Consider the following 27,489-nt stretch of genomic DNA (forward strand, 5'->3'; position numbering starts at 1 on the left):
TAATCTGACCCCAGAGAGCAAAAGATACCTGAGTTCCGAAAGCCCATGCAGCTGGATTCCAGCAGCAGGACATGACGCTTCCCCCTCACTCCCCAGCTGGTTTCTCCTGCCTGGAACCCACTGAGTTCCTGAAGAGCAAGAAACCTAAACCATTGGCTTCTTCTCCATGAGACAAAACGCCCAATTCTAGGAAGCTGTTGGAAAAGATGCCACCCCAAGGTCCAAGCTGGAATTCTCCCTGCTGCCAGCCTAACCCCTGGAAGGATACCCCGTGGACCCTGCTGCAGGGTTCGGATGGTCCCTCCACTCAGCATCCAGGGTAGGATGGTAAGGACTTCCCAGAGCACAGCCACCAGAGAAAGGTGAGATCAGCGACAAGAACTAAGAAAGAAATAACTTGCATCACTGACCAAAGAAGCTAATTAACAAGAGAACAAAAAAAAAACAGCAGCTCAGTCACATGGAAATGAGACTCGATCAGAGCAAAAGCACTTTCAAAACGAGAAAGGACGAAGCAGAAAACGCGATGGAGCAGAGAGAAAGGAGGGTTAGAGAAGGCAAGGAAGGGACTGGTCCTTAGGAATTCAGGTCAGGGAACAGGGAGCCGGGACAGAATTCACAAGAGGGCGGCCAGGGAGGAGGTGCGTTTTTCTCTCTGGCCCTCAACACCGTCCGGGACCTCAGGAGCCGGGTCTGCTGCCCTCTAGCCCTCTGGGTTCAAGGGCAAAGCTTTGGGAGGCATCGCTGCGAACGGACGGAGCGCAGGATGCTCCGTCCCGAATCGGGGGCAGGGGGAGGGGAAGGCGCGCGCGGCTATTGCTCGGTCCCTGACAAGTAAACATCTTGCCCTGAACAGGCGCGCGTCCCCATCCGGAGCCCGGCGGAGGGCCCTGCTCATTCCCACCAAGGGCGGCAGCGGGACACCCCGGATTCCCGGCCCCCCGGAGGCATCAAAGGGAGGCAATAAAACGGGAAAAGGAGACTATGAACCAGTCCACGCCAGAGAAGCACAACGCGAGCGCGGCCCGCTGCCTCGGCCTCCGCAGCGGGGTCGGGTGCGCCCCGGAACGCGCTCTCCTCCCCCAGCCCCCGCACCCCCGGAACGGGATCGCCCCTCGCGGACAAAGCCCGGCGCTGGGCGGGGTGGGGCGTGACCGGGGGGCACTCGGACCCCGCAGACGCCCGCACAGGTGGGCTCCGTACCGGGTGTTGGTGCCGGGGGCGGAGCCCGGTCTCCCTGGAGACTGTTGCCCAGGGGACGCGGCGGGCGGGTCCCGGAGCGACGGGAGGGCGCGAGCCTCCGGGCGGCGGCGCGGAGCCCGCGGGGGCCTGAGGGCAGGCCCGCGGCGCGGAGCCGGTGAGCGGGGCATCCGCGAGGGGCGCGGCCCTGGGCGGGGCCCGGACAACGGGCGGGCGCGGGCAGGGCCAGGGGGCGGGGCGTCCCGGAGGCGGGGCGGGGCCAGCCGAGGCGCGGGCACCGTCGGCAAATTCTCACAGTCCCAGCTGGGCGAAGCTCTGGAGCGCAGACGTGCGCTCTGCGCCTTGCGGACGCCGCCGCAAATCCTCCCCGAGCCCCGCTGCTCCCCGCGGGCGGGTGGGGCTGCGCCTGGAGCTCGGGGACCCCTGACAGCTTGCGCTCGCTGCCTCCGGCCCCCCTTTCTGCCGGTAACCAGAGGATAGAAAATGCCACCTGCAAAGTGAGCGAGGGAGGGCCGTCCGCCAGACAGCTCGGGTTCCCAGGGAATCATCAGAAAGGGCGGGGCACCGGGCCCGTGTCACTTGTCAGGAGCCTGGGTCACCAGAGTAAACTGGCTCAAATCCAGTGCGCGGACTATTGTCCAGCCGCTGGGCCCCCCTTTTCCATCGGAGTTCCTCTCACAAGTCCCATTTAGAAAATAAATGGGTTAACTCGGGACTGTCACGATACATCTATTCATTAAGATGAACTAAGCGTGCAGGCAGAGCCTGTCTGAGACAGCGCGGTAATCCCCACGCACTTCGTTCTAGATGCTATCCAGGCATCACCTTGTAAGGTGGGCATTGTTCTCCTTCCAGTTGTAAATAATGCAGAATCTCGGAGGGCAGGGAACCTCACTACCACCCCCCACCACACACACACACTTCCGCACCCAATCCCACAGCCTCTTAGAGCTTTAGGACCACTTTGGATAGGTACCAGGTTCATACAGTTCTTGCCCTGCAACGTCCCAGGTCCCCTCGAATGCTCTTTGGAGTTCATCGCCCGGAACTTCAACCTCGGCCACAGTGGAGCGCAAACGGCGGAGGAGAGTGCGAGGTTCAGAGTGACCCCAGCGTGTCCCACCCCTGGGGCGGAAGAAAGCGGCCTGAGCGGCATTCCACCTCCACCGAGGGTTCCAGGTGAGGCGCCCAAGGGAGGCCCGCCTGTCCGAGCCCAAGGAGCCTCCCTCCATCCCAGAGCCTGGGAAAAGGGCAGGAGAAACACTCCAACAGAAGTTCCCGGGAATCTTGAAGAAGCCTGGGATGCGCCGACCAGGCGAACCAGTCCTGGGAAGCCCCGGGGCTCTCGGCGATCTCTGCGTACTGTCCCCAGCACCCCTGTCAGGGCCGTGGGTGAAGAGAAGGGGTTCAGGACAGGAGGATCTCCCTCGGTATCCCGTCACCGGATGTCACACATGCGTACACTCGCATGCACGTTCACACACATACACACACACTCGGGCACAGTTACGTAAACTGACACACACACAATGATGCGGAAAGTCATATGGTGGTGGTGGTTTAGTCGCTAAGTCGTGTCCCACTCTTTGCGACCCCATGGACTGTAACCCGCCAGACTCCTCTGTCCATGGGACTCTCCAGGCAAGAATACTGGAGTGGGTTGCCATTTCCTTCTCCTTCTTCCACATAAACTGACACACACAATTATGCTCAAAGTCACATAAACCTGTACAAATACTCAGGGACCGAAGGTACACACACAAACACACACTCACATAATTACTGTATGTCAACCCACAATCACACAGCCGCAGAGACCACAGACACACACGCACTAGTGCGCATTCACACTGAACCGCACTCTTTATCCACACAGCGCTGTGAGCTGTGCACTTGGCCGACAATCTCTGGAGAAGGCAGAGCCTGGCCGCTGGGTGGGAACAACCCCGCACCCAACCCAGGGCGCCAATGGCAAGCTTCCACCTCCACTCCTGTTCCTCCTTGCAGCCCCAGACAGTACGCCCGTGGATGGGACCTGGACTCACCCCGAGGAGAGAGGCGTTCCCAGTGGGGGCAGGGGCGGAGGTCGGTAGGACCGCCCTTAATGCACAGAATCGGGGTTTCCCAGGATGAAGTATAAGCCTCAGGGTCACACTTGGACTTTGGATGGGCAAACATGCAGGGAGGGGTTCTCTGACAGGCATCCTGACTGGGGAGGGGTAGTATCCCTAACAAGCCTCAACCAGGAAAGGATAATGACCCCCTAAGGCCAGGCAACAGAAGAGATTTTCCAAGTAGCTGACAGGTGTTGGCGGGTCCCATCGGCACCGTGGGTGCCCTTCTCCCTAGGGGCCCTGTGGTGCAGACTTCCTTTCTCTCCAGCCTGGGTTTGATTGAAAGTCAACCTCAAAGCAAGGTCCCCATTAACAATGTTCAAATGAGGGTATTATTTTCCTCTGGAGCCAGGAGAAAAACCCAGGATTCTTTGAAATGGCAAAAGTCACAGAAGTCATCCCGCATGTATTTACAAATGTCCTGGAACTGCACTGACAAATTCTAGAAAGAGACAGCATGCAATCAGCTGTTTGGGAGATAATTAAGTGAATTAATACAGACATGTGGAAAGTCTCTAGGACAGTGCCTGGTGTGTGGTATATGAAATGCTCAGACATGTTTTCTCTCACAGAGATCTGCAACCCAGTAGTTAGTGGCAGAGAGGGAAGAAAAATCAAAGTGTCCGATCTGGTTCCAAGTTCGGATATATTAACTCCTTTCTGAAATATAAGTGAGGAATTGGCAACCCACTCCAGTATTTTTGCCTGGAGAATCCCCATGGACAGAGGAGGCTGGCAGGTTACAGTCCACGGGGTCGCAAGAGTCGGACATGACTTAGCGACTAAACCACCACCACCAGACCACCATAAAGAAATTAGTTAGGTGGATCAATAAATTAGTTTCACCATTGTTATAAAGAATAAGGAAATTAGAGTCCCACTTCTCTACTACCTATTGCCAAAAGCTGTTGCTGTTGTCGCTCAGTCGAGTCCAACTCTTTGCAACCCCATGGACTGCCGCACACCAGGCTTCCTTGTCCTTGACTAACTCCTGGAGTCTGCCCAAACTCATGTCCACTGAGTCAGTGATGCCATCCAGCCATCTCCTCTTTATAAGTTCCTGAGCTTGCAGCAAGAGATCAGATGAGCCTCTGGTCCCACCTGCAAGAGCCCCTTGTCACATTCAACAGGCCTGGAAGAGGAAGAGGATTTGCTCCATGAGTCAGTCACTCCTTCTGCGCCCTGTCCTGACATTTCTACGTAAGCTGATTGTGATGAAATGTCAGCTTCTCTCTGCTGCCCACACATATCCCAACCTTCAACCTTCCTGGAATTCTGCTTGTCTCTCCCTTTTCAAACCTGGCCCTCAGCATTGCAAGGGCTCAGAGTATGTCAACCCTAGATATGCCACTTTGGCATATTGATTATTTGAAATTAAAAGGAGTTGAGAAACAGCCAGTGCAAAAAGGACACTCTGAACCTTCTTTGTCCCCTAAAACCAGGAAATAAATCTTCCACATGAAAGGTACCTTCCCTGCACCAAGGGGAAAAAGACATCCCTAAATCACCAGAGGCAGGGAATTTAGGGGCAAGGGGCTTCCTTGACAGGTCAAGTGAAGAATCCACCTGCCAAGGCAGGAGACACAGGAGACGTGGGTTTGATCCCTGGGCTGGGAAGATCCCCTAGAGGAGGAAATGGCAACCCACTCCAGTATTCTTGCCTGGGAAATCCCATGGACAGAGGAGCCTGGTGGGCTACAGTCCAGAGGGTTGCAGAGAGTCAGACATGACTGAGCACGAGCATGGACAGATGGAGGCTGTATAAGCAGACCTTGTTAACTTCTTCACCATCTTACCACCCCTAGCCCAAACCCCTTGTCTTGTCAATTCATAAACTGTCTCTTTGTCTTAAAGGTATAGACAAAGAAATCTGGTGTCTTCTGTGAGTCTCCTGTCTTTGGAGGGGGGGCTTTCGTACATATGTATGTATTTAAATTTGTTTTTCTCCTGTTACTCTTTTTATTACAGGGCAGGTAGGAGGGGTCTCAGCCAGGAACTTAGAAGGGTAGAAGGAAAATTATTTTTCTTTCTCTATAGCATTTTTAGATGTGGTCAGATAAGAAAGCTGAGTAGAAGTACTTCCCTGGTGGCTCAGTGGTAAAGAATCCGCCTGCCAATGCAGGAAACACAGGTTCAATCCCTGGTCCCAGAAGATCCCCCATGCTATGGAGCAACTAAGCCTGTGAGCCACAGGTACTGAGCCCACATGCCCTAGAGCCCATGCTCTGCAACAAGAGAAACCGCTGCAATGTGAAGCCCAAGCACCGCAACTAGAGAGGAGCCCCCAGTCACCATAACTAGAGCAACAAAGACCCAGCACCATAACTAGAGCAACAAAAATAAATAAATAATTTTTGTTTAAAGGGACACAGTTGTATTATATATAAAAAAGAAAGTTGAGTAGGGCTAAGACAAGAAAGGCTATACTAAAAAAAAAAAAAAAAAGATGAAACTAACAACCAAAAAAAAAAAGTTAAATGCTTGTTTTAAGTTCTATTAGGAAAAACAAGATGATTCTGGAAAATAATCCTCCTCAAAAGGAGGAGACAGTTTCCACAGTTTTGTTTTGTTTTTTAAATTTGTTTATTTATTTACTTTTGGCCGCACCGTGAAGCAGATGGGATCTTAGTTTCTCAACCAGGGACTGGACTCAAGCCCCCTGCAATGGAAGCACCACGTCTTAACCACCAGCCTGCCAGGGAAGTCCCTCCACGATTATTCACATAATTCCCCCATCCTTCGGTTCCCTTGATCTCTTTACTCTCTAAGCACAAGGAATGAAGGAACGTAATTACAGGAGTGTCTGCCTCCTGCTCTCCTGCCACTTTTACAGATTTTCATTAATCTTTGAGACTCTCACCCCCAGATCACTCAAAAAGTGGTTCATCTGTAGTTAAAAAGCAAAGTTAATTAGAATTTTGAAGCTTGTTTCTTTCTTTTGCCAATTCCCCAAGCTTAGACCAAAAAAGTCTGCCTGAGCTGAGGCTTCCAGAGTCTGTGACCTCGAGGGGAGGGGCATTAAGGGAGGGGAGGCACAGATTTTTAAAAATGATGGTCATGTGTGCAGTGCTCATTCTGACAAGTGTCAACCCAAAAGTGGGCTTTCCAGGTGGCACTAGTGGTAAAGAACCCAGCTGTCAATGCAGGAGACATTAGAGACAAAGGTTCAATTCCTGGGTTGGGAAGATCCCTCAAAGGCAGGCATGGCAACCCACTCCAGTACTCTTGCCTGGGGAATCCCATGGACAGAGGGGCCTGGCGGCCTACAGCCCATAGGATCACAAAGAGTCAGACACGACTGAAGTGACTGAGCACACATGCAACCGAAAGCATTCTTGGTTGCAGGGTCTCCTGGTGAGACGTGGGAGCGCCAGCCCCGGAGTTAGACCAGGATTTGGATGAGTTTCCTGATCTCTCCAGAGCTGTTTCTTTGGTAAAAAGAAGATCCTGCAGGACTTCGCTGGGGGTGCAGTGGATAAGAATCTGCTTGCCAATGCAAGGGACACAGGTTCGATCCCTGGTCTGGGAGAATTCCACTCACCACAGAGCAACTAAGCCCATGCACCACAACTACTGAGCTACACAACTGAGCTACACAACGACAGGCTCTAGAGCCTGTGCTCCACAACAGAAGAAGCCACCGCAACGAGAAGCCTGCAGGCTGCAACCAAGAGGTACCCCCACTCGCCGCATCTAGAGAAAGCCTGTGCAAACCAACAGAGACCCTGTGCAGCCAAAAACAAAACTAAATAAAAAAGAGGAAGATCTAGCAGACAGTGTCAACGTGGCAAGTGGAGGTAAGGAGCACTGGGACAGCACAGGTTGAGGGCTTCTGGCCAGGCCTCGCGGTGGGCACCTGGTTATACCCTGTTTTCCACCGTAGTTTCCTGTGAGTCTTAGGTTTCCAATTCTAGCATGTGATTCTTGTGGAAGGACAGGATGTCACAGATTTTTTTATACACTTTAGAGTAGAAAAATTATTCCTCTGTTTGTGGGAAAAGGTCAGTTGTGAATTTTCATTCCGAGAAAATTAGAGTAAGGGGATAAACAGGGTGCCTGGAACAACAGCGGATTGTGTGAATCACACATCAAAGAACATGAAAGACACCCTGGGGACTCAGGAAACTGACCTTCTCGAAGCTTCTTGTGAAAACTCTAGATGCATTTGAGAAGCTTCGAGGGTAAGAAAATTCACCCAAGAGCCAGGGAATTTTTAAAAGTTGGGTCCAAACTTGAAAATGGTAAAATGAATGAATCTGGCAATATTAGACTTTAACATATCTGCAAGGCTGCAGCTTAAGATTGTTTCTTTAAGATAGGGGGCAGAGGGCTTGTTCAAGTCACACAATAAGATCCGCAGCAGTCAGTACTGAGAGATACAGCAGAGGGAACGGCCGCTAATATTTTCTGGCCCATACAACACGCCAGTCATTGTGCTAAATGTTTTCAAATTTACCATGAAGCTTTTAAAACATGGCGGCCAGTCCTCATAGGAAAGGCATCTATTGGTATGTCTTCTTCCCTTAAATCTGGGTCGGGGGGACTTCCCTAGCGGTCCAGAGGTTAAGACTCTGTGCTTTCACTGCAGGGGGGCATAAGTTTGATCCCTGATCAAGGAACTAAGATCCCACATGCCACATGGTGTGGCAAATATATATATATATATATATATATATATATATATCTATGAGGCCTTTTGACTTCCTTGAGCAAGAGTATATAGTAGGAGTGATGCTGAATGACTTCAGAGCTGAGCCCATAAATGGCCATTTGAGCTGAGCCCATAAATGGCCATAAATGGCTTCCAGCTAGGTTTGGAGTCAAGCAGCAATGCTTGTTCTCAGAGTTCTGACCATCAGGAAAGTGTGGCCCAGAGCCACCATGCTGTGAGGAAGCCCAAGCTAGAAAGAGAAGCCAGTGTAGGCACTCGGGTTGACAGTCCCGTAGGAGCCCAGCCTCTGAGTCAGCCCCATCCAGGCAACGGGAGGAGTGAAGACACTTCCAGGTGGAACTTCCCTGTTGGTCCAGTGGTTGAGAATCTGCCTTGCAATGCAGGGGACGTGGGTTTGATCCCTGGTTGGGGTATTGAGATCCCACATACCAAGAAGCAACTAGGCTGTGCACTACAACTACTGAGCCTGTGCACCACAGCTGGACAAGCACTGCAGTGAATGATCCCGCACAACAAAGATCTTATGTGCTGCAACTAAGACCCAACACAACCAAAAAAATATATAACCTTAAAAAAATTTTTTTTTTAAAGGAAGAAACTTCCAGGTGATTCCAGCCCCCAGGTGTTCAAGTAATCAGCTGACCTTTGAGAGCCTTCCCCACTGACCCCAGACATCACAAAACACACCCAAGCTGGCCTGTCAAGCCCTATCTGAGTTCCTGGCCCATAGAATCCATGCTTATAATAAAACAGTTGCTGCTTTATAGCTCTAAATCCAGTGTGATTCGTGCAGCAATGCGTACCTGGAACTTTATCTCATTAAGTCCTAAAACAACCCCACAAGGTAGTTATTATCATCATCTCCTTAAGGAAACTGGGGCCCAAGACTTACCCAAACCTACACAGTAAATGGCAGAGCAGGAAGCTGAAACCACAAGACCAACAACTAAAGCTGCTTCAGCTGCTTCTCACAGCGAATCATCTGCCTCTTATAGGACACCAGGCTGGATTTTTTTTTTTTTTTTTTTGACCACCCCTTGGAGCATGTAGGATCTCAGTTCCCCTAACAGGGATGGAACCTACACCCCCTGCCTTGCAAGCCCGAGGTCTTAACCACTGAACTGTCTCAATTTTTTAATGCATGATATGTGCCCATTTGGGGCTTCCCTGGTGGCTCAGACAGTCAAGAGTCTGCCTGCAACGCAAGAGACCTGGGTTCGATCCCTGGGTCGGAAGATCCCCTGGAGAAGGGAATGGCAACCCACTCCAGTATTCTTGCCTGGAGAATCCCATGGATGGAGGAGCCTGGCGGGCTACAGTCCATGGGGTTGCACAGAGCTGGACAGGACTGAGCGACAGGACACACACATTGTGCCCATTTTATTGTGACCCAAGCCCACCCCTCAAGACCATCTTATGGGGGACTTCCCTGGTAATCCAGAGCCTAAGACTCCATGATCCCAATGCTGGGAACCCAGCTTCAATCCCTGGTCAGGGAACTAGATCCCATATGCTGCAACTAAGAGTTCACATGGAGCAACTAAAAGATGCTGCATGCTGAAACTAGACCTGGCACAGCCAGAGAAGTAAATGAAAAATTTAAAACAGGCGATCTTATAGGCCACCTGCAAAGAGGGGTCTCTGCAACTGTTAGGTGGTATGACCCAGTGCCCCACTGGGAGGTGGTCAAAACCAAGGGGGTGGGTCCTAGGCCTGTTCTATTGAACACCCCTTTTTGATGACAAGAATGAAAGGAAATTCAAGAACTGGCTCACTCATCGACAGAAATGCAAACAGAATTTACAAATACCTGGAGAAAGAAGTCTGTAAAATATATTCTAACAGAAGTGGGTAAATCTGGTAGAAACAAGTACAACGTAATTACATGTCAAGCTCCCTAATCAGAAATACAGAGTAGGGAGGAAGGGAAGAGGCCTCAAGAGAGAACGGCATCCAGAGAACTCAGGGCTGACCCAACACTCATTCAGAGTCAGCACTGTAAGCCCTTCACGAAGGAGCCAATGGGGTCCTGGATTTCCTAAGGACCTCTCTCTATTTGAAACTATATCCAGATACTTGCCCCTCCTGGTATTCAAACCTTTGTGGAGCCCCCAATCATATTTGATGCTTTTGAACTGTGGTGCTGGAGAAGATTCTTGAGAGTCCCTTGGACAGCAAGCAGATCAAACCAGTCAATCCTAAAGGAAATCGACCCTGAACATTCATTGGAAGACTGATACTGAAGCTGAAGCTCCAATACTTTGGCCACGATGCACAGAGCCAGCTCATTAGAAAAGACCCTAATGCTGAGAAAGATTGAAGGCAGAAGGAGAAGGGGGTGACAGAGCATGAGATGGTTGGATGGCATCATCGATTCAATGGACATGAGTCTGAGCAAACTCCAGGGCATAGTGAAGGACAGGGAGATCTGGCATGCTGCAGTCCATGGCGTCACAAAGAGTCGGACACAGCTGAGCGACTGAACAACAACAACACCCATATTACAGCATGGTTGGTCTACAGAATATGGCAGAGTGATGCCAGGTCGCCTTGGAGATTGGGTTATAAAAGAACATGGGGCTTCAATCTTGGGCAATCTTTGGTCTTTTTTTTTTAATCTTTTATCTTTCTCTCATCTTTATCTCTTGGCTAAGCCAGCAACCAAGTTATACGGGCACTTAAGCTATCCTGTGAAGAAGCCCACATGGCAAGGAACTGAGGTATCAAAACCTTGACAGGTATCTCCAGCCACTTACACCTGCAGCCCCAGCTGCTCCCTGCTTCTGACCCACAGAAACTGTAAGATAGCGTTTGTTGTTTAAGCTGCTAATTTTTTCATTTTGTTTTGTATTTTTAATAATTTTATTTATTAATTTCTGGCTGTGCTGGGTCTTCATTGCTGCTGGGGCTTTTCTCTAGTTGTGGCGCACAGGCTTCCCATTGAAGTGGCTTCTCTTGTTGTGGGACACAGGCTCTAGGGCACGAAGGCTTCAGTAGTTGCAATGTGTGGGCTCAGTAGTTGTGGCTCCCAGGCTCTAGAGCACAGGCTCAGTAGTTGTGGAGCAATGGATTAGTTGACCCACAGCATGCGGGATCTTCCCAGACCAGGGATCGAACCCATGTCTCCTGCACTGGCAGGTGGATTCTTTAGCGCTGAGTCACTAGGGAAGCCCTAAGCTGCTAAGTTTTGGGGTAACTTGTCACACAGCAGTAGATAATGAATACACTGATGGCTGCGGTGTTCACTATGTGGCCTAGCACCTGCTCCAGGCTTAGTATAGCAGAGGCTCCATCGATACCTGTGACTGAACAGTCAGTACAAACAACTCCTCCACTGTAATAATGAGTCAGAGACATTCCTAAAGAAGTGGCAACAGGCCAAGTGAAAGAAGCCAGACACAGAAGACCACATCCTGTGTGATTCCATGTGTATAACATGTCCAGAAGAGGCAAGTTCATAGAAACAGAAAGTAGAGCAGTGGTTGCCAGGGCTGCAAGGGGTTGAGGAGAAATGGAGAGTGATTGCTAGTGAATACAAGGTTTCGCTTTTGAATAATTAAAACGTAACTCCAATACTTTGGCCACTTAATGAGAAGAGAAGATTCATTGGAAAAGACCCTGATGCTGGGAAAGATCAAGGGCAGGAGAAGCGGGTGACAGAGAAGGAGGTGGTTGGATGGCATCACCAATTCAATGGACATGGGTTCAGGTGGACTCCAGGAGATAGTGAAGGACAGGGAAGCCTGGCGTGCTACAGTCCATGGGGTTTCAAAGAGTCAGACATGAGTTAGCAACTGAACAACAGCTACAAGATTTCTTTTTGAGTGATAAAAATGTTCTATAACAGGTTAAAGCAATGGTTGCACAATTCTGTGACTATATTAAAAAATACTGAATTGTGTACATTAAAAGAATTTTATGGCATATGAATTATATCTCAATAAAGCTTGTTATGTTCTAGAAGTGGGAGAGGAAACCAGGTGAGGTCACTGTCCCAAGTCAGAAGTGGCACGAGGGAGGCTGGCCTCCTGTAGGACTGGGGAAAGCGTTGGGGTGCTTCAAGTGGAGGGGCCCCCTTCATACCTGGAGCAGGGGACATGGGAAGGTCTCAGGAAGGCTAACCGTTGCCAGTCAGTGAAAAGGTGTCTGTGTACTCCTCCTACAGGGTTTCAAGCCGCCTGGAGCCCAATATCTGGGGCCTGGACATGGCCCTGACTTCCTGTTCCCTACAGACCATCCCACCCACGCATGGTTGACACCCAGCTCTACCGGGAAGGCCTCTCCACCTGCCCTTCATGCAGAAGGGGTGACCACAAAGCCACAGGCTGCAACTTCTTAAAGGACAGAGTGGCCTCCACAAATGAGGCGATCCTACAGCAGAGTTACCCAGTGATGCAGGAAAGCCGGTCCTGGATGAAAGGCAAAACAAGCCATGAATTTAGAGCAAAGAAAAAGACTTAAACGGCACCGAGTACACTGGTACATAGTATCTAAGAGGTGGTTGATTTACTGGAAATAGAAACAGCTTCAAAGCAGACTTTGAACACATGGTGGGGCAAGTGTGTCTCACGGAGGCCGCTGGGAGGTCGGAATCTTTCGTCTCTTTCTGGCTTCTGAGGTTGGTTTCAGAGTCAGAAGCTGGCGGTCGGACCCAAACAGCTCTTCACCGCACCCTCCCAGACTCTAGGATAAACTTGGGGACCTCTGTGAGCCTGATGAAAGTATACATACAAATGGTCTCCTAGGAGCTTTTTTCTGGGGAGAAGGTCTGTGATTTTTCAACAGATTTTCAAAAAGATTTAAAATCTGGGACTGCCCTAGCAGTCCAGTGGTTAAGAATCCAGGCTTTCCCTGCAGGGGGCACAGGTTCAATCCCTGGTTGGGGAACCTAAGATCCCACATGCCAAAAAAAAAAAAAAAAGGATTTAAAAATCTGAAAAAGGTTAGAAACCATTGAGTAGTGAAGCTGTAGGGCAGGTTTTATTTATAAACTTTTCATAACTAGCTTGTATGGATTCTGTGCAATTAAATATATATAGTATACACACACACTTATAAAACATATAGCACATATATTAAAAATGTGCACATGCATAATCTAGGAAAATCACAGCCTATAATATCCAGAAGATGTAGACCACCCCAATCTCAAGACCCCCAAGAAATTAATATCTTTTAAAACTGCAGGGCTTTCCTGGTGGCTCAATGGTAAAGAATCCATCTGCCAGTTCAGGAGACGCAGATTCCATCCCTAGTCCAGGAAGATCCTGTATGCCTTGGATCAGGCAACTAAGCTAGGGTGCCACAGCCACTGAGCCTGTGCTCTAGTGCCCAGGAACTACAACTACCGAGCTCATATGCCACAACTACCAAAACCCGAGCACCTAGAGCCTGTGCTCTGCAACAAGCGAAACCACCGCAGTAAGAAGCCTGCACACCGCAACTAGAGAGTAGCCCCTGCTTGCTGCAACTGGAGAAAAGCCCATGCAGCAGCGAAGACCCAGTACAGACAAAAATAAATAAATAAAAAAACAACTCTGTGAACTCAACTTCATCTCTTCTGTCCTGACCCCAAACGAATTACACACACACACACACACACACACACACACACTTTCAGGGTGGCAGTGGAGATGGCTTCCCCTCCTAAGGGTCTCAGCCACTTGGCAGTGTACTCCATTCTCCTAGGCTCCCTTCCCTAGGCTCAGCCTCCAACCTCCTCCTTCCCCACTCAGCCATGGGTTTGCACGTCCTTCTCTCCTGTTGTTAGGAAACCCCAGATCTGAAGACAACCTGTAAGCCTCAGGGACCACAGAGAACTCTGAACGTCTCATTCCATCACCCATCTCATTCCACCTCTCCTTGGCAGATGCTCTCTACGTCTCCTTCTACTTCCAGGTCTCCAGGCTGCTTCTCCCCAGGAATCTACCAGATAGGTTCAAAACAATAGCTGCAGGTCTTCCCTGGTGGTCCAGTGGCTAAGCCACCATGCTGTCAATGCAGGGGGCCTGGGTTTAATCCCTGGTCAGGGAACTAGATTCCACGTGCTGTAACTAAGAGTTCACATGTTGCAAATAAAGACAGCGTGTGCCTCAACTAAGACCTGCCAAAGCCAAATAAATAAATAAACATTAAAACAACAACAGCCTCTTCATCAGTTGTCAAGCCCACCTCTGGGGCTACAGCAAGGATTGCCCCATCACTAAGCACCTGTCACGAGCCAGCACATTCTAGGTGCCTTATGTCCGTTTTTGCATTTAATCATCACAAGAAGCCCCTACGGCAGGCCTTCTGTTTCATGAAGGAGGAGGGTGAGGCTCAAGGAGGTGACGCTGCACAGCTAGTGATGGGAGAGGCAGATGTGAACCGGGTTGACCCCCAAGCCCTGCTCTCACCACTGAACCATACTCCCTTTCCTGGGTATGCAGAGGAACCAGATTTGGGCCACGGGTCAAGAAGACACTTGAGTCCTGTTGCCATGACTGTGTCACCCATTAGGTTGAGGACCCTTGGGTGGACTTCCCACGAAAGGCTCAAGGAAGAAATTGGGCAAGGAAGAAATTGAGGTTGCAGAGGTCGGGCCCTGCTTCCACTGGACAGAGGGGTGAATGGGCACTACCTGGGCAGACTGGGGTGGGCTGGGTACCAGAAGCTGCATCCTCCTGGCACCTCTCTCTGTAGAGGAACAGAACCCAGGAGGCCAGCTCCACCGAGACAAGGACTGCAAGAACAGAAAGGCTGTCTGGACCCCAAGTTAGCCTGGAGACAGAGGGAATCGGTGAGAACAGGGCGGGGATGACCCTCTGCACAGCTGATGGGCTCCCAGAGGCCTCAGCTCTCCTCCCACCTGGGATCCAGGTTCCCCTCCTGGGCAACAAGGGGGCGCATTTGGAGACAGCACAGGACAGGGGTGAGGAGCAAGCTCTGCTGCTTCCTTTCTGAGTAATACCTAGATAAGTTACTAAACCTCTTTGTGCCTCAGTTCCCCCTTCTGTAAAACACAGATCATGAGAGTGCTTCAAAGAAGAAATTAGTATTTGGGGGACTTCCCTGGTGTTGTTGAAGCTGAAGCTCCAGTGCATTGGCCACCTGATGAGAAGAGCTGACTCATTGGAAAAGACCCTGATACTGGGAAAGATGGAAGGCAAAGGGAGAAGTGGGTGGCAGAGGATGAGATGGTTAGATAGCATCACACACTCAGTGAACATGAATTTCAGCAAACGCTGGGAGATAGTGAAGGACAGAGGAGCCTGGCGGGCTGTAGTCTGTGGCTTCATAAAGAGTAGGACACGACTTGGCTACTGACAACAACAACAACTGGTGGTCCAGTGACTAAAACTCTTACTCTCAATGCAGAAGGGTTCGATCCCTGTTCGGGGAACAAGATCCTACATGCACAACTAAAGACCTGGCGTAGCCAAATAAATAAATAAATAAGTTAGTATTTTCAAAGTGCCCAGAATACTATGTAGCACAGAGTAGGTGCTACAAAAGTGTTTGTTTTTATTGTTATTAAAAGATGTGGCAAGCTAGACTAAGGTGGCAATTCAGAGCTGGCCAATAGCAAGGCTCATTGGTATAAATACTGCTAAAGAAACTAGTGTGAAAGATCCCTTTTCTGGAGCTTGTTGTGCTCCTCAGGGTGAGGGGCTGGTGTCTTTGAGATGGGAGTTCTAGGTCAAACTTCGCCTCTCACCCAGGCTCTGTGATTCTGCCGTCTTCCCCCATCTCACCCGCCCCCCGACCTCTCTGTAGCAGAATTGGGGGATTTGTGCTCACCATTCCCTCTTCAAGACACCTTGACTGATGGTCTCATCGTGCTGACCACTCAGGATACCAGGCTGCAGGTTTGGTCTCTGAAAGACTTAGCTGTTCTTATGCCCAAGCACACCCATGCCAGCTGTTCACCTTTGTAATTACACAGTGTGGTCAGCGGATAAGTGGATGAAATATGGGTGTGACCAGAAAGAGCTGTTTCCATGAAAATGGAATTGAGTGCTTTAGAAAACAGTAAAGACAAGTCACTAAAACAAAGTTTCCATTAAATGAGACTGAGCAAAGCAACTGTAAAAGGTAGGGGAGAAGAATGAGAATTGACAAAGGATTCTACGCCTTACTTAAGAATGACGAACCAATCAAACAAAAGCTCTTGGCCTCACATCAGTACATCTGTGTACTTTTTTGGGGGTGGGAGGAGGGCATGCTGCATGACAAGGGGGATCTTAGTTCTCTGACCAGATCCTCTGGCATCGGGAGCTTGGGGTCTTAACCACTGAACAGCCAGGGAAGTCCCACATCAGTACGCGGGGATATGTTTTAAGTTAAGATGCTTAGATTTGAGATGCAGCATTTTCATAATTATCTACCTAAACTGAAGTTTCAGTTAATCAGTCAATGAATCACATAGGATAACAGGGCTCCTATGGGACCTCCCTGGTGGTCCAGTGGCTAAGAGTCTGCACTCCCAATGCAGGGGGCCTGGGTTTGATCCCTGGTCAGGAAACTATATCCCGCATGCTGCAAGTAAGACCCAGTGCAGCCAAATAAAGTAATAATTTTTTTTAAAGTGCTCCTAAGAAGCTAGGTATCTCATCACAGTTGCATCTAATCTAATCGCTATTTTGCCTTAATCTGTTTTTCAAACTGTAGTTGGAGACATTGGGGTGGGAATAACGGAAGCCACAGCAAGAACATAAACATCTTCCCAGAGCATCCATCTGACTCAAAAGTAAGGGGGAACAGCAAAATAAACATGGATTATCGAGGAATAGAATGTAAAATTATTGTTAGGATTAAAAATAAAACTTGAAGCTTCAAAGCAAGGTCATGGTTGGGGTGGGCTGCAGCAGGCTAGGGTCACAATCCCATCTCTCTGGTGGGAGGAGTGGGTGGGAAAGTTGGAGAAGCAAGGTCCATGAGGGTAAAGGTCATGGCCAGCTGCCTAGCCATCTCCCAACCACTTTCCCACAAACCTGCAGCAGAAAGCTGTCCTGGGATGGCTGCCTTCAGAGCAGCCTGCCCGTTTGGGCACCCCCATCTCGCTGCTGCAGCTTGCAGGTGATGGGGCCAAGATCACCTGATGGCAGACCTCACTAGAAGCCTCACCTCCACCCTCTCAGCCTCTGTCCTCCAAGCTCCTCCAGACCTTGAACAGTTAGAAAAAGCTGGAAAAAAAAAAAAAAAGAACCTCCTGGCTTTGGCACATCTGAGAGGAACAGGCTGATAACAAAGGGCAAAGCGATTCCAACCCTTATCTGTAAAATGGGGGTATTTACTGACACACACCCTGTGCATTCCAAAAGGATCATTGTGGGAGAATCAAATAAGATAGACTGGGGACTTTCCTGGTGGTCCAGTTGTTAAGATTTCACACTGTTTTTCAATGCAGGGGGCGAGAGTTGAACCCTGGTTAGGGAACTAAGATCCCACATGCCAAGCAGCATAGCCAAAAAGTGAAAAAAAAAAAAAAGAAAAGAAAAAAGGATAGTGGTTGAATAAACCTTAGCACAAAAGCAAACCTCAACAACTTATGACAAAGATACCTGTCATTTAAAATCCATTCAGTCCTACAGTGTGGGCTGCAAAGATTCATTCATCCAGTGGCAAACACAGCAACTTTTGAAGTGCTCATTCCAAACTAATACAGGTTTTTCCTTATTTCTAATCCTCATGACAATCCAATAAAAGAGATACGGTTATGTCAATTTTCAGATGAAAATCCGGAGGCTCAGAGAGGTCAAGGTCACTAAGCATTTAGGATGAAAGCCAAGATCTCAACTTCCCTCTAGTTCCTAAACTCTTGCTTTTGACATGAACATTAGACTTTCTCTTTACTCATTCTCAAACACTGTGCCTCCCACTGGAAATACTAAGCCTCACACATCTTATGAAGCTCCCTCATATAAGACACAGGGTGCACTTAATTAAAAATAGAGCACTGCTTTCCCAGTGACAGTAGGTGAATATTTATTCAAATATTCGTCACACCACACAATAGGGAAAAAAGATTCATAACCCAGTGAGCTGGCTTTTGGACCCATGAACCATCAGAAACAAGTGTGTGGTTTTGCTCATCTTTTCATTGGCTCTAAACATGAGAAAGGTTTTTCAATGGCGTTTTTTAAGAGGGACAGGTGAGAGGGAAAGTTGGGGGGGTTTTTGGTGGTTTTTCCACTAGAAGAAATTTCTCATGAAGCTGTTTGAGATCAAGACCCTGGTTTTATTGATATCCTCCTCAGACACAGGTCGGCAGCAAAGGGGAAAATGCATGCTTAAACCAAATGTGTGTGGGATGGACGACCCTCACCTGAGGCTACCTGACACGCGATTGAGAGGAGCTTGGACGCTGTTTCACTCTGCTGTGCTGTTGTGTCCGACTCTTTGTGACCCCGTGGGCTATAGCCCACTAGGTTCCTCTGTCCATGGAATTTTCCAGGCAAAAATACTGAAATGGGTTGCCATTTCCTACTCCAGGGGATCTTCCCCACCCAGGGATCGAACTCACGTCTCTTGCGTCTCCAACACTGGCAGGATTCTTTACCACTGAGCCACTAAGGAAGCTTTACTTTTTACTCTAAGGGGCTGCAAAAGGCTGCTTCATGGTTAGCAACCCACGCTGGTGCTACCCCAGGGTCCTGCGTCTGCGGGACCAAACCGCAAGAAGGAGCGACTGGATGTGGACAGAAACGATCACCAAGATGAATTCTGGACTCCACCATTCGTAAGTCTTTACCCTCATTTCCATGCTACAGGGGTGATGGGACCCCAGAGCACAGGGTCCTGCAGCCCCTCCGTCCCGCCATACCTCTCAGCAAGCATCGGTTCATGCATTTGCCCCAGGGAGGCTCACACCCAGATCCAGGCAGACAGCTGGGGACTAGGTCCATTTTGACAGAAGGGCTGGTGGTCTACCTTTATAGCAGAAAAATGGATCCCCATGCTTAACCCAAATCCTTTTGGCTTAAGCGTAAACCATCTCTCCCTGTAGTAACAAGATTAATCTTGAGGGTAAATGGAGACTTGTTAAATAAAATAATGATAATAACAATAGTAGTGGAGTAGGTTGCCTTGCCCTTCTCCAGGGGATCTTCCCAACCCAGAGATCAAACCCACAGCTCTTACCTCTCCTGCATTGGCAGGTGGGCTCTTTACCACTTGCACTGCCTGAGAAGCCCATTCCTATGGCCATACCACCCTAAATGCACCTGATCTTGTCTGATCTCAGAAGCTAAGCAGGATTGGGCCTGATTAGTACTTGGGATGGGAGATTGCCTGAGAGTATCAGGTGCTGTAGGCTTGGGCTTCCCTGGTGGCTCAGACGGTAAAGAATCTGCCTGCAATATGGAAGACCAGGTTTGATCCCTGGGTGGGGAAGATCCCCTGGAGAAGGGAATGGCAACCCACTCTAGTATTCTTGCCTGAAGAATTCCTTGGACAGAGGAGCCTGGTGGGCTGAGTATCAACTATATGATATGCGATGTTCATTTTCTAGTTTATCTCATTTAATCCTTAAGACAACACTAGGAACAGGTCCCATTAGCTTCACTTAACAGAAGAGGAAACCGAGGATCACAGAAGGTAAGAAATCTCAAGGTCACACAGCAGGAATGTAGGGAAACTACAGTTTAAATTCCAGAGTTCCATCCAATTCTAGAGGTCAAGGGTTTAATTGCTATGTTATACTGCAGCAAACCTCATGCTATACCTACAGCTAACAACCAAAAAGAAAGCTATTTAGCTTCATTAGCAAAATAAATAAATAAAGCAAAAAAAATTCAAGATGACTACCTTTTAAGCCAATTAGTAAAACATTTTTTACCAATGTTATTAAATGCCATCATGAAACTATTCTATATCACTGGGATAAACTCATTCAATATTTCCTGGAAAAATATTTAGCTCCACGAGCCATAAAAATGGTCAATACCTTTGATGATAATTCTTGAATACAGGAAAATTCAGATGCCTGAAAATATCTGTTACAGTGCTTCAAAAGTGGTGTGTGTGTGTGTGTGTGTGTGCCTGGAAGCAAGATAAATGTCCCGCAGTGGAGGATGCCGGAGAAAGTAATGGTGTCCCTGCACTAGGACATTTATCCTGCCAATAAAAGGATAACCAGGTGATGAAGTGATGTGGAATGCTAACGTACGTGCCCCCATTAAGTGAAAAAAGCAAATTACAAAAGCACATGATTTGCCCCTCACACAATTAAGTATAGAATTATCATATGATCCAGCAATTACGCTTCTGGGTATATAGGCAAAAGAATTCAAAGCAAGGACCCAAACAGATATCTATGAACATCCACATTCATAGCAGCATTATTCACAATAGCCCCAAAGTGGAAGTAACCAAGTGTCCGTCGACAGATGACTCAATAAGCAAAATGCGGTCCATCCGTACAATAGAATATTATTCAGTCCTTAAAAATGGGGGGAGGGGGGCTTCTGACACATGCTGCAGCACAGATGAATCCAGAAGTCATGATGCTGAGTGAAACGAGCCAGTCACAAAAGGACAAATACTGTGCGGTTCCATCTGTATCAGGTACCAAGAGTAGTCAAATTCCGAGACAGAAAGCTGAGTGGTGGTTGCCAGGGGCTGAGGTGGGGAGAGCCAAGCAGAGCATTAGCGTTTAATGGGTAGAGTTTCAATTTTGCAAAACAAAAAAATTCTGGAGATGGACAGCAGTGATAGTTGATGATGATGTGAATGTACTAAGTGCCACAGAATGAAATACACTTGAAAAAATGGTCTAAATGGTAAATTTTACATATATTTTACCACAATTAAAACATAAAAATTAAAGTAAAAAAGCATATGCCTAATGCAGGGTTCGATCCCTGGGTTGGGAAGATCCCCTGGAGGAGGGCAAGGCAACCCACTCCAGTATCCTTGCTGGAGAATCCACATGGATAAAGGAGCCTGGCAGCCTACAGTCCATGGGGTTGCAAAGAATCGAGCACGACAGAGACTAGGCACACAGCACACTGGTCACAATTAAAAATGCACATTAAAAAATGGAAAAGTTGCCCAGTGGTTAGGACTCCACACTTTCACTTCTGAGGGCCCAGGTTCCATCCCTGGTCGTGGAACTAAAATCCCACAAGACGTTCTACACACCCTGTACACATCAGCTCTTTTACAGACATAAAAGTGTGCCTGGCACTTTAAACATGACTATATGAAATGCTCAAGACTGGCGATAAAATTGCTATTCCAGTTGTTAAAACTGGGGACTCTGAGGCTTGCGAGGGTTCTGTGATTTGCCTAGTGTTTGGGAAGGATTTCCCTGGTGGCCCAGGGGTTGGGACTTTGCCTTCCAACGCAGGGGGTATGGGTTCGATCCTTGGTAGTGGACTTAAGATCCCACATGCTTCTAGGTCCAAAAACCAAAACATAAAACAGAAGCAACACTGTAACAGATTCAATAAATGGCTTTAAAAATGGTCCACATAAAAAAAATTTTTTTAAGTGATTGGGATTAAAATCAAGTCTGGTTGACTCCAAAGACGTACTTTTCTTCCATATGGCAATTCCTCCATCACCTCTGCACCCCAACCCGCCTATGTATAAAGGACTTAAAGTTTCAGTATCACAGCTATGAACCTGCTTCCCTATTGAGAAGACAGCATGTCTCCAAGATTTCACAACCAACAGAAAAAAAGGCAATGCCCCTCTGCAATTCTACATGGGGAGGTGGAATAGGAGCCCTGCCCCTCCAGAGAGCTTCCATCCCTACAAGCTTCAGTAATAGGGATGGGGCTCCCCAAATCCCTTCCCACACCACCAGCGCCATCCTACCCCACCTCACAATGGTGGCTGCTCAGGAGGACATAGGGACATAGCAACAAAACTGAGCCAGTCCAACAACTGCTCAAGAGAGGAAACTCCAAAATGGGAAGGGCTGTGTGTCCCCAGACAGAGGTGGGGAGCCCTGAGCTGAGAAAGCGTTGTCCTAGGTCAGGTAGGACCAGAGAAGACTAAGAGGGGCTGAAACAATTCCCTGCAGGTGAAGAGCCTGGTCTCTTGGCAGTTCCTTTGAATTCCAGGAATTTTCTTTTCTGCCTTTGGGACCCTGATTGTGGAGGGTGCTACTCACAGCAGAGCTAACTTCTAAGGCGGCTGCCAGTTCACAAAGCTGGGGAGAGGGCAGCAGGAGGGCGGAAGGAAGGCTGGTGACTACAGGACCTCTGGTGACTCTGAAATCCTTGCCTGATTGCACTCACAGGAAAGTACAGGGCCCAGATGTAGGAAGCGTTCCATTCCCTGCAAAGACGACTGTGCTCAAACCTTCCCCAGAAAATACCAAAGAAACACACTCCCATCCTTCTGCAGTTGGCTGAATGGTGGCCCCTAAAGATATGTCTGCCTTCATCCCCAGAACCCATGAATTATTTGGAAAATTAACTTTGTGTAGAAAGGGTCTTTGCTGATGTAATTAAGGACCCTGAGATGAATTCATCCTGGACTGTTCAGGTGGACCCCAAATCCAATGACAGCTGTCCCTCTAAGAGACACAAGAGGAGAAGACAGAGAGGAGGAGCCGTGTGAACACAGGGGCAGAGATCAGATGATGCTGCCACAAGCCAAAAACAGCTGGAGCCCTCAGAAGCTGGAAGAGGTAGGGGGGGGTCCCTGGAGAGAGGGAGGCCATACAGACACCTTGATTTTGAACTTTTGGGCTCCAGAACTGTGAGGGAATACATTTGTGTTGTTTTGGGCCACAAAAACTGTAAGAATTTGTTATTGACAGCCACGGGAAACAATACGGCATCCCTCCAAGACAGTAAAATCCAGTTCAAGCAGCTTACTCCCTTTCTGCAGCTCTCCCCTCGCCCATCCCCCCATCCCCACTTACTGTCACGTTCCTGGCATTTCCTCTAAGTGGAAAAAGCAATTTCCCCCAAAGTGAGTGAAACACAGTGAACTGAAATACCACTTTAGGAACAGACACACCCATCACTCTGAGGACTCTCCCTCTCGGCTCAGAAAGTAAGCAGCCTTGGAAAACACCCATTTCCAGGAGAAGCCCCAGGAGCCCTTCTCTGAGGGGGGTCAGGTCACCACCTCTGATGGGGAGGAGTGGAGACTTCTACAAGCCACACCAGTGCAGCACCAACCTCAGGCCCCAGGGGCTGTGCTGGCCTCCAGGGAAGGGAGAGGGAGTCAGATTTTGGAATGATCCAAAGCAAGTCAGTATTTGTCTGCAAGGAAAAGAGTGAAGAGAGAGGCTCCCCAGTTTTTTAAATTGTTTTCTTCCCCCACCTTGAAACTGGCAGTATTTCTGATATGATTGCAGGGGATTTCCACCAACCAAGTTGAAGAAAATTCAGTTTTAGCATTAACTGCAGGGAGAGAGGAGGAGTTTTGCAACCTTTGTCATTTATGAAACACCAGCAGTGGCCCCAAAATGAAGATGCTTTCCTTTCTCCCAAATCAGTCAGGCTCCCACCACCCTCCACGGGCTGGCGGCTAATTACCACACGCGTCTTGACTCTGACCCGGGGGCAGCGGGGCACTGACCTTCCTTGACCCTCCTGGGAGCCTTGCCCTCCAGTCCTGCCCTTCCAACCGCTCGGCTGGGAAAAGTGTTTGTCCTCTGGAGAGTGGCGGAAAGAGCTCCTCTGAGGTCCCACGGTAAGGAAACACTTGGTGGGGCCCCAAGCCCCACCATCAGACCCACAGAAGCAGCTGGAGGGAGGGAGGTGCTCTCTAAAAAAAATGGTTTTGAAAAATCAGCTAACCAAAGGGGAATTGCTTCATAAGTTGCACATTCACTTCTCCCTTTAACTGTGCAATTAAAGGAAAACAAGGTGAAGCAGGAACTGACCCCTCATACTCCCCCATTCTCTCCCCACCCCACAATCTCCCTTGACATAGGCACAAAAGCAAAGCTAACCAGGTCTGAGGCTTGTCTCTACTTATGGATTGTCTTGCCTTGTAAGCACCCCCAGGGGCTGGTACTCTCCCTGCCAGCCTGCCTTGTTTTTAGCCTTGGCCCCCGGGGGGATCCGTAATAAAGCAAGAGAAAGAACGGAGCCCCAAGCATCATTCAAAGGTGTACTTTACCCGTCCTTCCTGGGCAAGGACTAAAGCAGCAAAATTGCAGATTGTCCCGCCGGAAAGGGACATCAGCATGGCCAGAAGGACCTCTGGGGCAGTTGCCCTAATTCCAGAAACATCTGTATTGGCAGTGTTGTTTCTAAAGGTGGGTGGAGAGGTGAGGGGAAGTAAGCTTGGCTTGTCTTTAGAACTGGCAACTGCCAACTAGGTTTTAAGAGTATACTCATCCTCCCACCCCACCCCCACACCCCGGGTGTTTTCCACTACTTTGCTGAAAGCACCAGAAGAGAATGAACCTCAGTATGTGCTAGTCAGAGCTCTCCTGAGCCAGGATGGACAGAATCCCACCATCAAGACATTAAGCCACAGCAGGACATGGGAATGTGAAGGGGTTGGCGATTTCTGCTCTGGGGAGAACAGAAGAGAAAGCTCTATTCTGCTCTCCTTGTGTTTGCTGGCAGCCTCCTAAATCAGAAGAATCTTCACCCCCACTTATCATGTTCCTCAAACCTGGTGGGTAAAGGTAGCAAGGTTTTACAGGAAAGCATCCAGGTGGGTACCTTAGACTCTGGCTCTGAAAGGACACCCCACATCCCAGGTCCGAACACCAAGCAAACTGTTAGGCGACATACATTCTTCTTCATCTGCAAACAGCAACACTATCAGATGACTAAATGCTTTGGCGTCTAAAGGAACCAGGATTCTGGATCAGCTAACTGTAAACGTGTGGGTCAGTAAGTTTTCACTGTGCTGAGCCTTGGTTTCCTCCAGTACAAATGGAGCCCTCATTCAGCGCCTGGTTAACTGAAGATACATGGAAAAAACCCTATGGCACCATTCACTTGAGAAGAACACTGAGGCACTCAGGCACGCCAGCGGTGGGTGTGCAGCCCCTCTGGAAGTGAGCAGTGGTATTAGTTCTCGGTTTCAAAGTCGCTCTGGAGCAGTGAACCTTTCCCGGGGAGATTCCTGGGAAAGGAAGCTGCTACCTGCCCCAAGGCACACATCTCACACACGCGTGACCGTGCTTGCAGGACATTTCTGGGGGTGGCGTCTGTCGGGGTTTCTGCAGGAGCCCCGGGGGAAAGAAGCCCCATTTGATGGTCCAGTGGGGTTCGAGACCCACAGCGCCCTCCTTCCTGGGGACACCTGAACGAAATGAAAGCTGCCCAATCATCCAACGGCTCCAGACCGCTCCATATGCAAACTGGGCAGATCCCAAGGGTGCTGCGCTTGAACCTGGTACTTGGGCCGCCGGCACTGGCTGCCCCACGGCGTCCCCCACTCCGACCCCGGAAATCCCATCCCCACTCGCTTCCCCTCCCGAAGCGCCTCCTATCAGTCCTCTCCTGGCTCTCCATCTCCCCACCGGAGCAGGGCTCAGGGCGCAGAGGGCAAAGCAGTGCCCCCGCCCACACGTCCCGGTCCCCAAAAAAGTTCCCCGGTCTCTCTCTCCTCGATCTCAGAGAAGTGGGTGCACAGGACGGACCCTAAATAAAAACAGGAAACGCGATTAAAAAAAAAAAAAAAGGCAGCAGCAGCAGCCTCATTCAGGCTGAATTGAGGGTAAGAGTATTAAAAAGAAGAAAGAAAGAAAGAAAGAAAAAAAAAAAAGAGTCCGGAAATGCAAAGCTGAAGGCGGTTTTGCCGCCGTAACCCGGACCCAGCCGCAGATCCGGCGCTGGTCTCGGCGCGCCGCTGCAGTAAACACGCGGTGAGCGGCGCCAGCGGCCCGAGCCCCGCCAGGGCCGGAGGGAAGGACCTGCCGCAAGTCCAAGCGCCCGGCAACGCCTTCCCTGGCCTCTCTCCAGCCCCGGGTCCCGCTCTCCGGGGCTGGGGAGGGTGCACCGGGCCAGGGCGCAAGGGAGGTGTGTGCACCCCTCTCCCCAAGGCTCGACCGGAGCTCGGAGCGGGGGTGGGGGGAGGCGGAACCGCCGTAGAGAACGTAGCCTGCACCCCACGGCATAGCCCGGGCGCCCCGGGTCCCGCTCGCCAGCCCCCGGGGCAGGGCGCACGCGGCTAAGCGCTGTCATTCCCTGGGCTCGGCTGGTGCATACGAGGCTGTCTTGCCGCGGGAGCGCACCCCGTACCCCGCCTCGGGCCCGGGACCTCCCCGGTCCCGCTCCGCGGGGCATACAGTCCCTGTGCACGGGAGCTGTGTGCACCCCTCTCTCGGAGGATGCTCCGGGGGCTGCCCCGACCCCGCGCACAACCTTGGCCCAAGTTCCGGGGGGCGCCCCCTCGCCCGGCTCGCTAGACGCCGGCGGGTGCACAGGACCCGGGTGCACCGGCTCTTCGCGCAGGGAGACGTCCACAAGCCGGTCCCCCGTCTCTTCGTGGTCCCCCTAAGTCCTCCGAAGTCCCTGGTCCCGGTCCTCTCCCCCACCCCCCAGACTCAGCCGGAGGTGAGCGCTTACCCGTCCGGGCGCAGCTGGCAGCCGCTGGGAGCTCCGGCGCTGGGCGCGAGTGAGCCTCGAGGGACGGAGGCGGGGCGCGGTGGGGGCGCCCCGCCTGCTGACAGCCCGCACACTCCACTTCCCACTTTGTTTCCCTTTTACTTGCAACAGGAAAAACAGCAGGTCCTCCTGCCGCTTCTTCTAACCCTCCGCCTGCCTCGCCTGCCCCCCTCCGTCTCGGGCTGGAGGGGCGTCAGCCCAGGTGCCTCTGGAAGCTACACCTTGCCCTTCTTCAAAACAAGTTTATATCTGTATCCAGAAGTGGAGTGTTTCCTGCCGTGTCAACACACAAAGATGTCACAGCCATCGGCGATTCCGGCCCTCCAAATGTGAATATCTGAGCCCCGAGGGCGCCCAGGAAGAAGGATGAAGCTCTCATAGACCAGCTCTAAGGAGCTGGGGGTATTGGTGGCGGGGCGCGGGCATGTGAAAAAACGCAGGATTCTGGCTCCGCTAGCTGAGATGCATATGAAAGGAATGATTCTGCAAGCCCAGGCTCTTGCATCTTTTCGTACACAGAAAAGTGCTAAATTCCTTAACTTGAGATATCTGTTTTTTCATAATTAATAATAATCTTTTGATGTTCAGACTACTTGCCCCTTGTTGCAAACTTCTATATAATTTCACTCCTCCGCACCACCCCCCCACCACCACTTTATCAGTAGCAGTTCTCTCAGGGTTACTTGGGATGCTGTCTCCCAGGCTTGCCGTCTTAAAATTCCCACCAAATAAAACATAACTCTTGACTTTTATGTTGTGACTATTTTTTTAAGTCGACAGTTTTTATTTAATAAAGAAAACGATCAAATCAAGGTCTTAAGAACTCATAAAAGCCCCACACCTTCCACATGCACACACCAAAGGATTTTAGCCCTGGAGGGAGGAAAGCTGGAGGCACCTGGTGGGGGGGGTGGGGCAGGCCAAGTGCAGGGAACTGGCAGGGGGTGGGTAAGTGGGGACCTGGAGCTTGGAGTCCCACTGA

The 27,489-nt window shown here is 50.0% G+C and overlaps 2 protein-coding genes and 1 pseudogene across 12 annotated transcripts in view; 2 read left to right on the forward strand and 1 right to left on the reverse strand.

The window, feature by feature from the left end:
- The window catches only part of PIK3CD (phosphatidylinositol-4,5-bisphosphate 3-kinase catalytic subunit delta), a 61,457-nt gene extending 34,886 nt beyond the window's left edge, over window positions 1–26,571 (reverse strand). For 4 of the 9 annotated variants that reach the window (XM_061382803.1, XM_061382807.1, XM_061382798.1 and 1 more), the window contains exon 1: window positions 26,469–26,571. The gene's annotated coding sequence lies outside the window, so the exon portion shown is untranslated. Of the gene's footprint in view, window positions 1–1,203; window positions 1,295–4,206; window positions 5,580–23,511; window positions 23,820–24,057; window positions 25,325–26,468 lie in introns of those variants that run through there. The other 5 variants (XM_061382805.1, XM_061382799.1, XM_061382802.1 and 2 more) reach the window with 4 other exon arrangements.
- LOC133227817 (uncharacterized) lies at window positions 326–27,259 on the forward strand. Of its 3 annotated transcripts, XM_061382817.1 has the most exons (4): window positions 328–1,357; window positions 2,212–2,379; window positions 18,565–18,706; window positions 26,619–27,259. In XM_061382817.1, exons 1-4 carry the CDS (start codon window positions 985–987, stop codon window positions 26,650–26,652), a joined length of 717 nt encoding a protein of 238 aa, XP_061238801.1. In that variant the 5' UTR covers window positions 328–984; the 3' UTR covers window positions 26,653–27,259. The 3 variants fall into 3 exon arrangements, with proteins under 3 accessions (XP_061238800.1, XP_061238802.1, XP_061238801.1); XM_061382818.1 differs by lacking the exons at window positions 18,565–18,706; window positions 26,619–27,259 and adding an exon at window positions 12,152–14,168 and having other exon boundaries at window positions 327–1,357; XM_061382816.1 differs by lacking the exons at window positions 18,565–18,706; window positions 26,619–27,259 and having other exon boundaries at window positions 326–1,357; window positions 2,212–3,754.
- Window positions 19,163–19,282, forward strand: LOC133228285 (5S ribosomal RNA; annotated as a pseudogene).
- Window positions 27,260–27,489: the final 230 nt, after the last annotated feature.

The sequence above is a fragment of the Bos javanicus genome, chromosome 16, assembly GCF_032452875.1.
Source record: "Bos javanicus breed banteng chromosome 16, ARS-OSU_banteng_1.0, whole genome shotgun sequence".
Classification (NCBI taxonomy): Eukaryota; Metazoa; Chordata; class Mammalia; order Artiodactyla; family Bovidae; genus Bos; species Bos javanicus.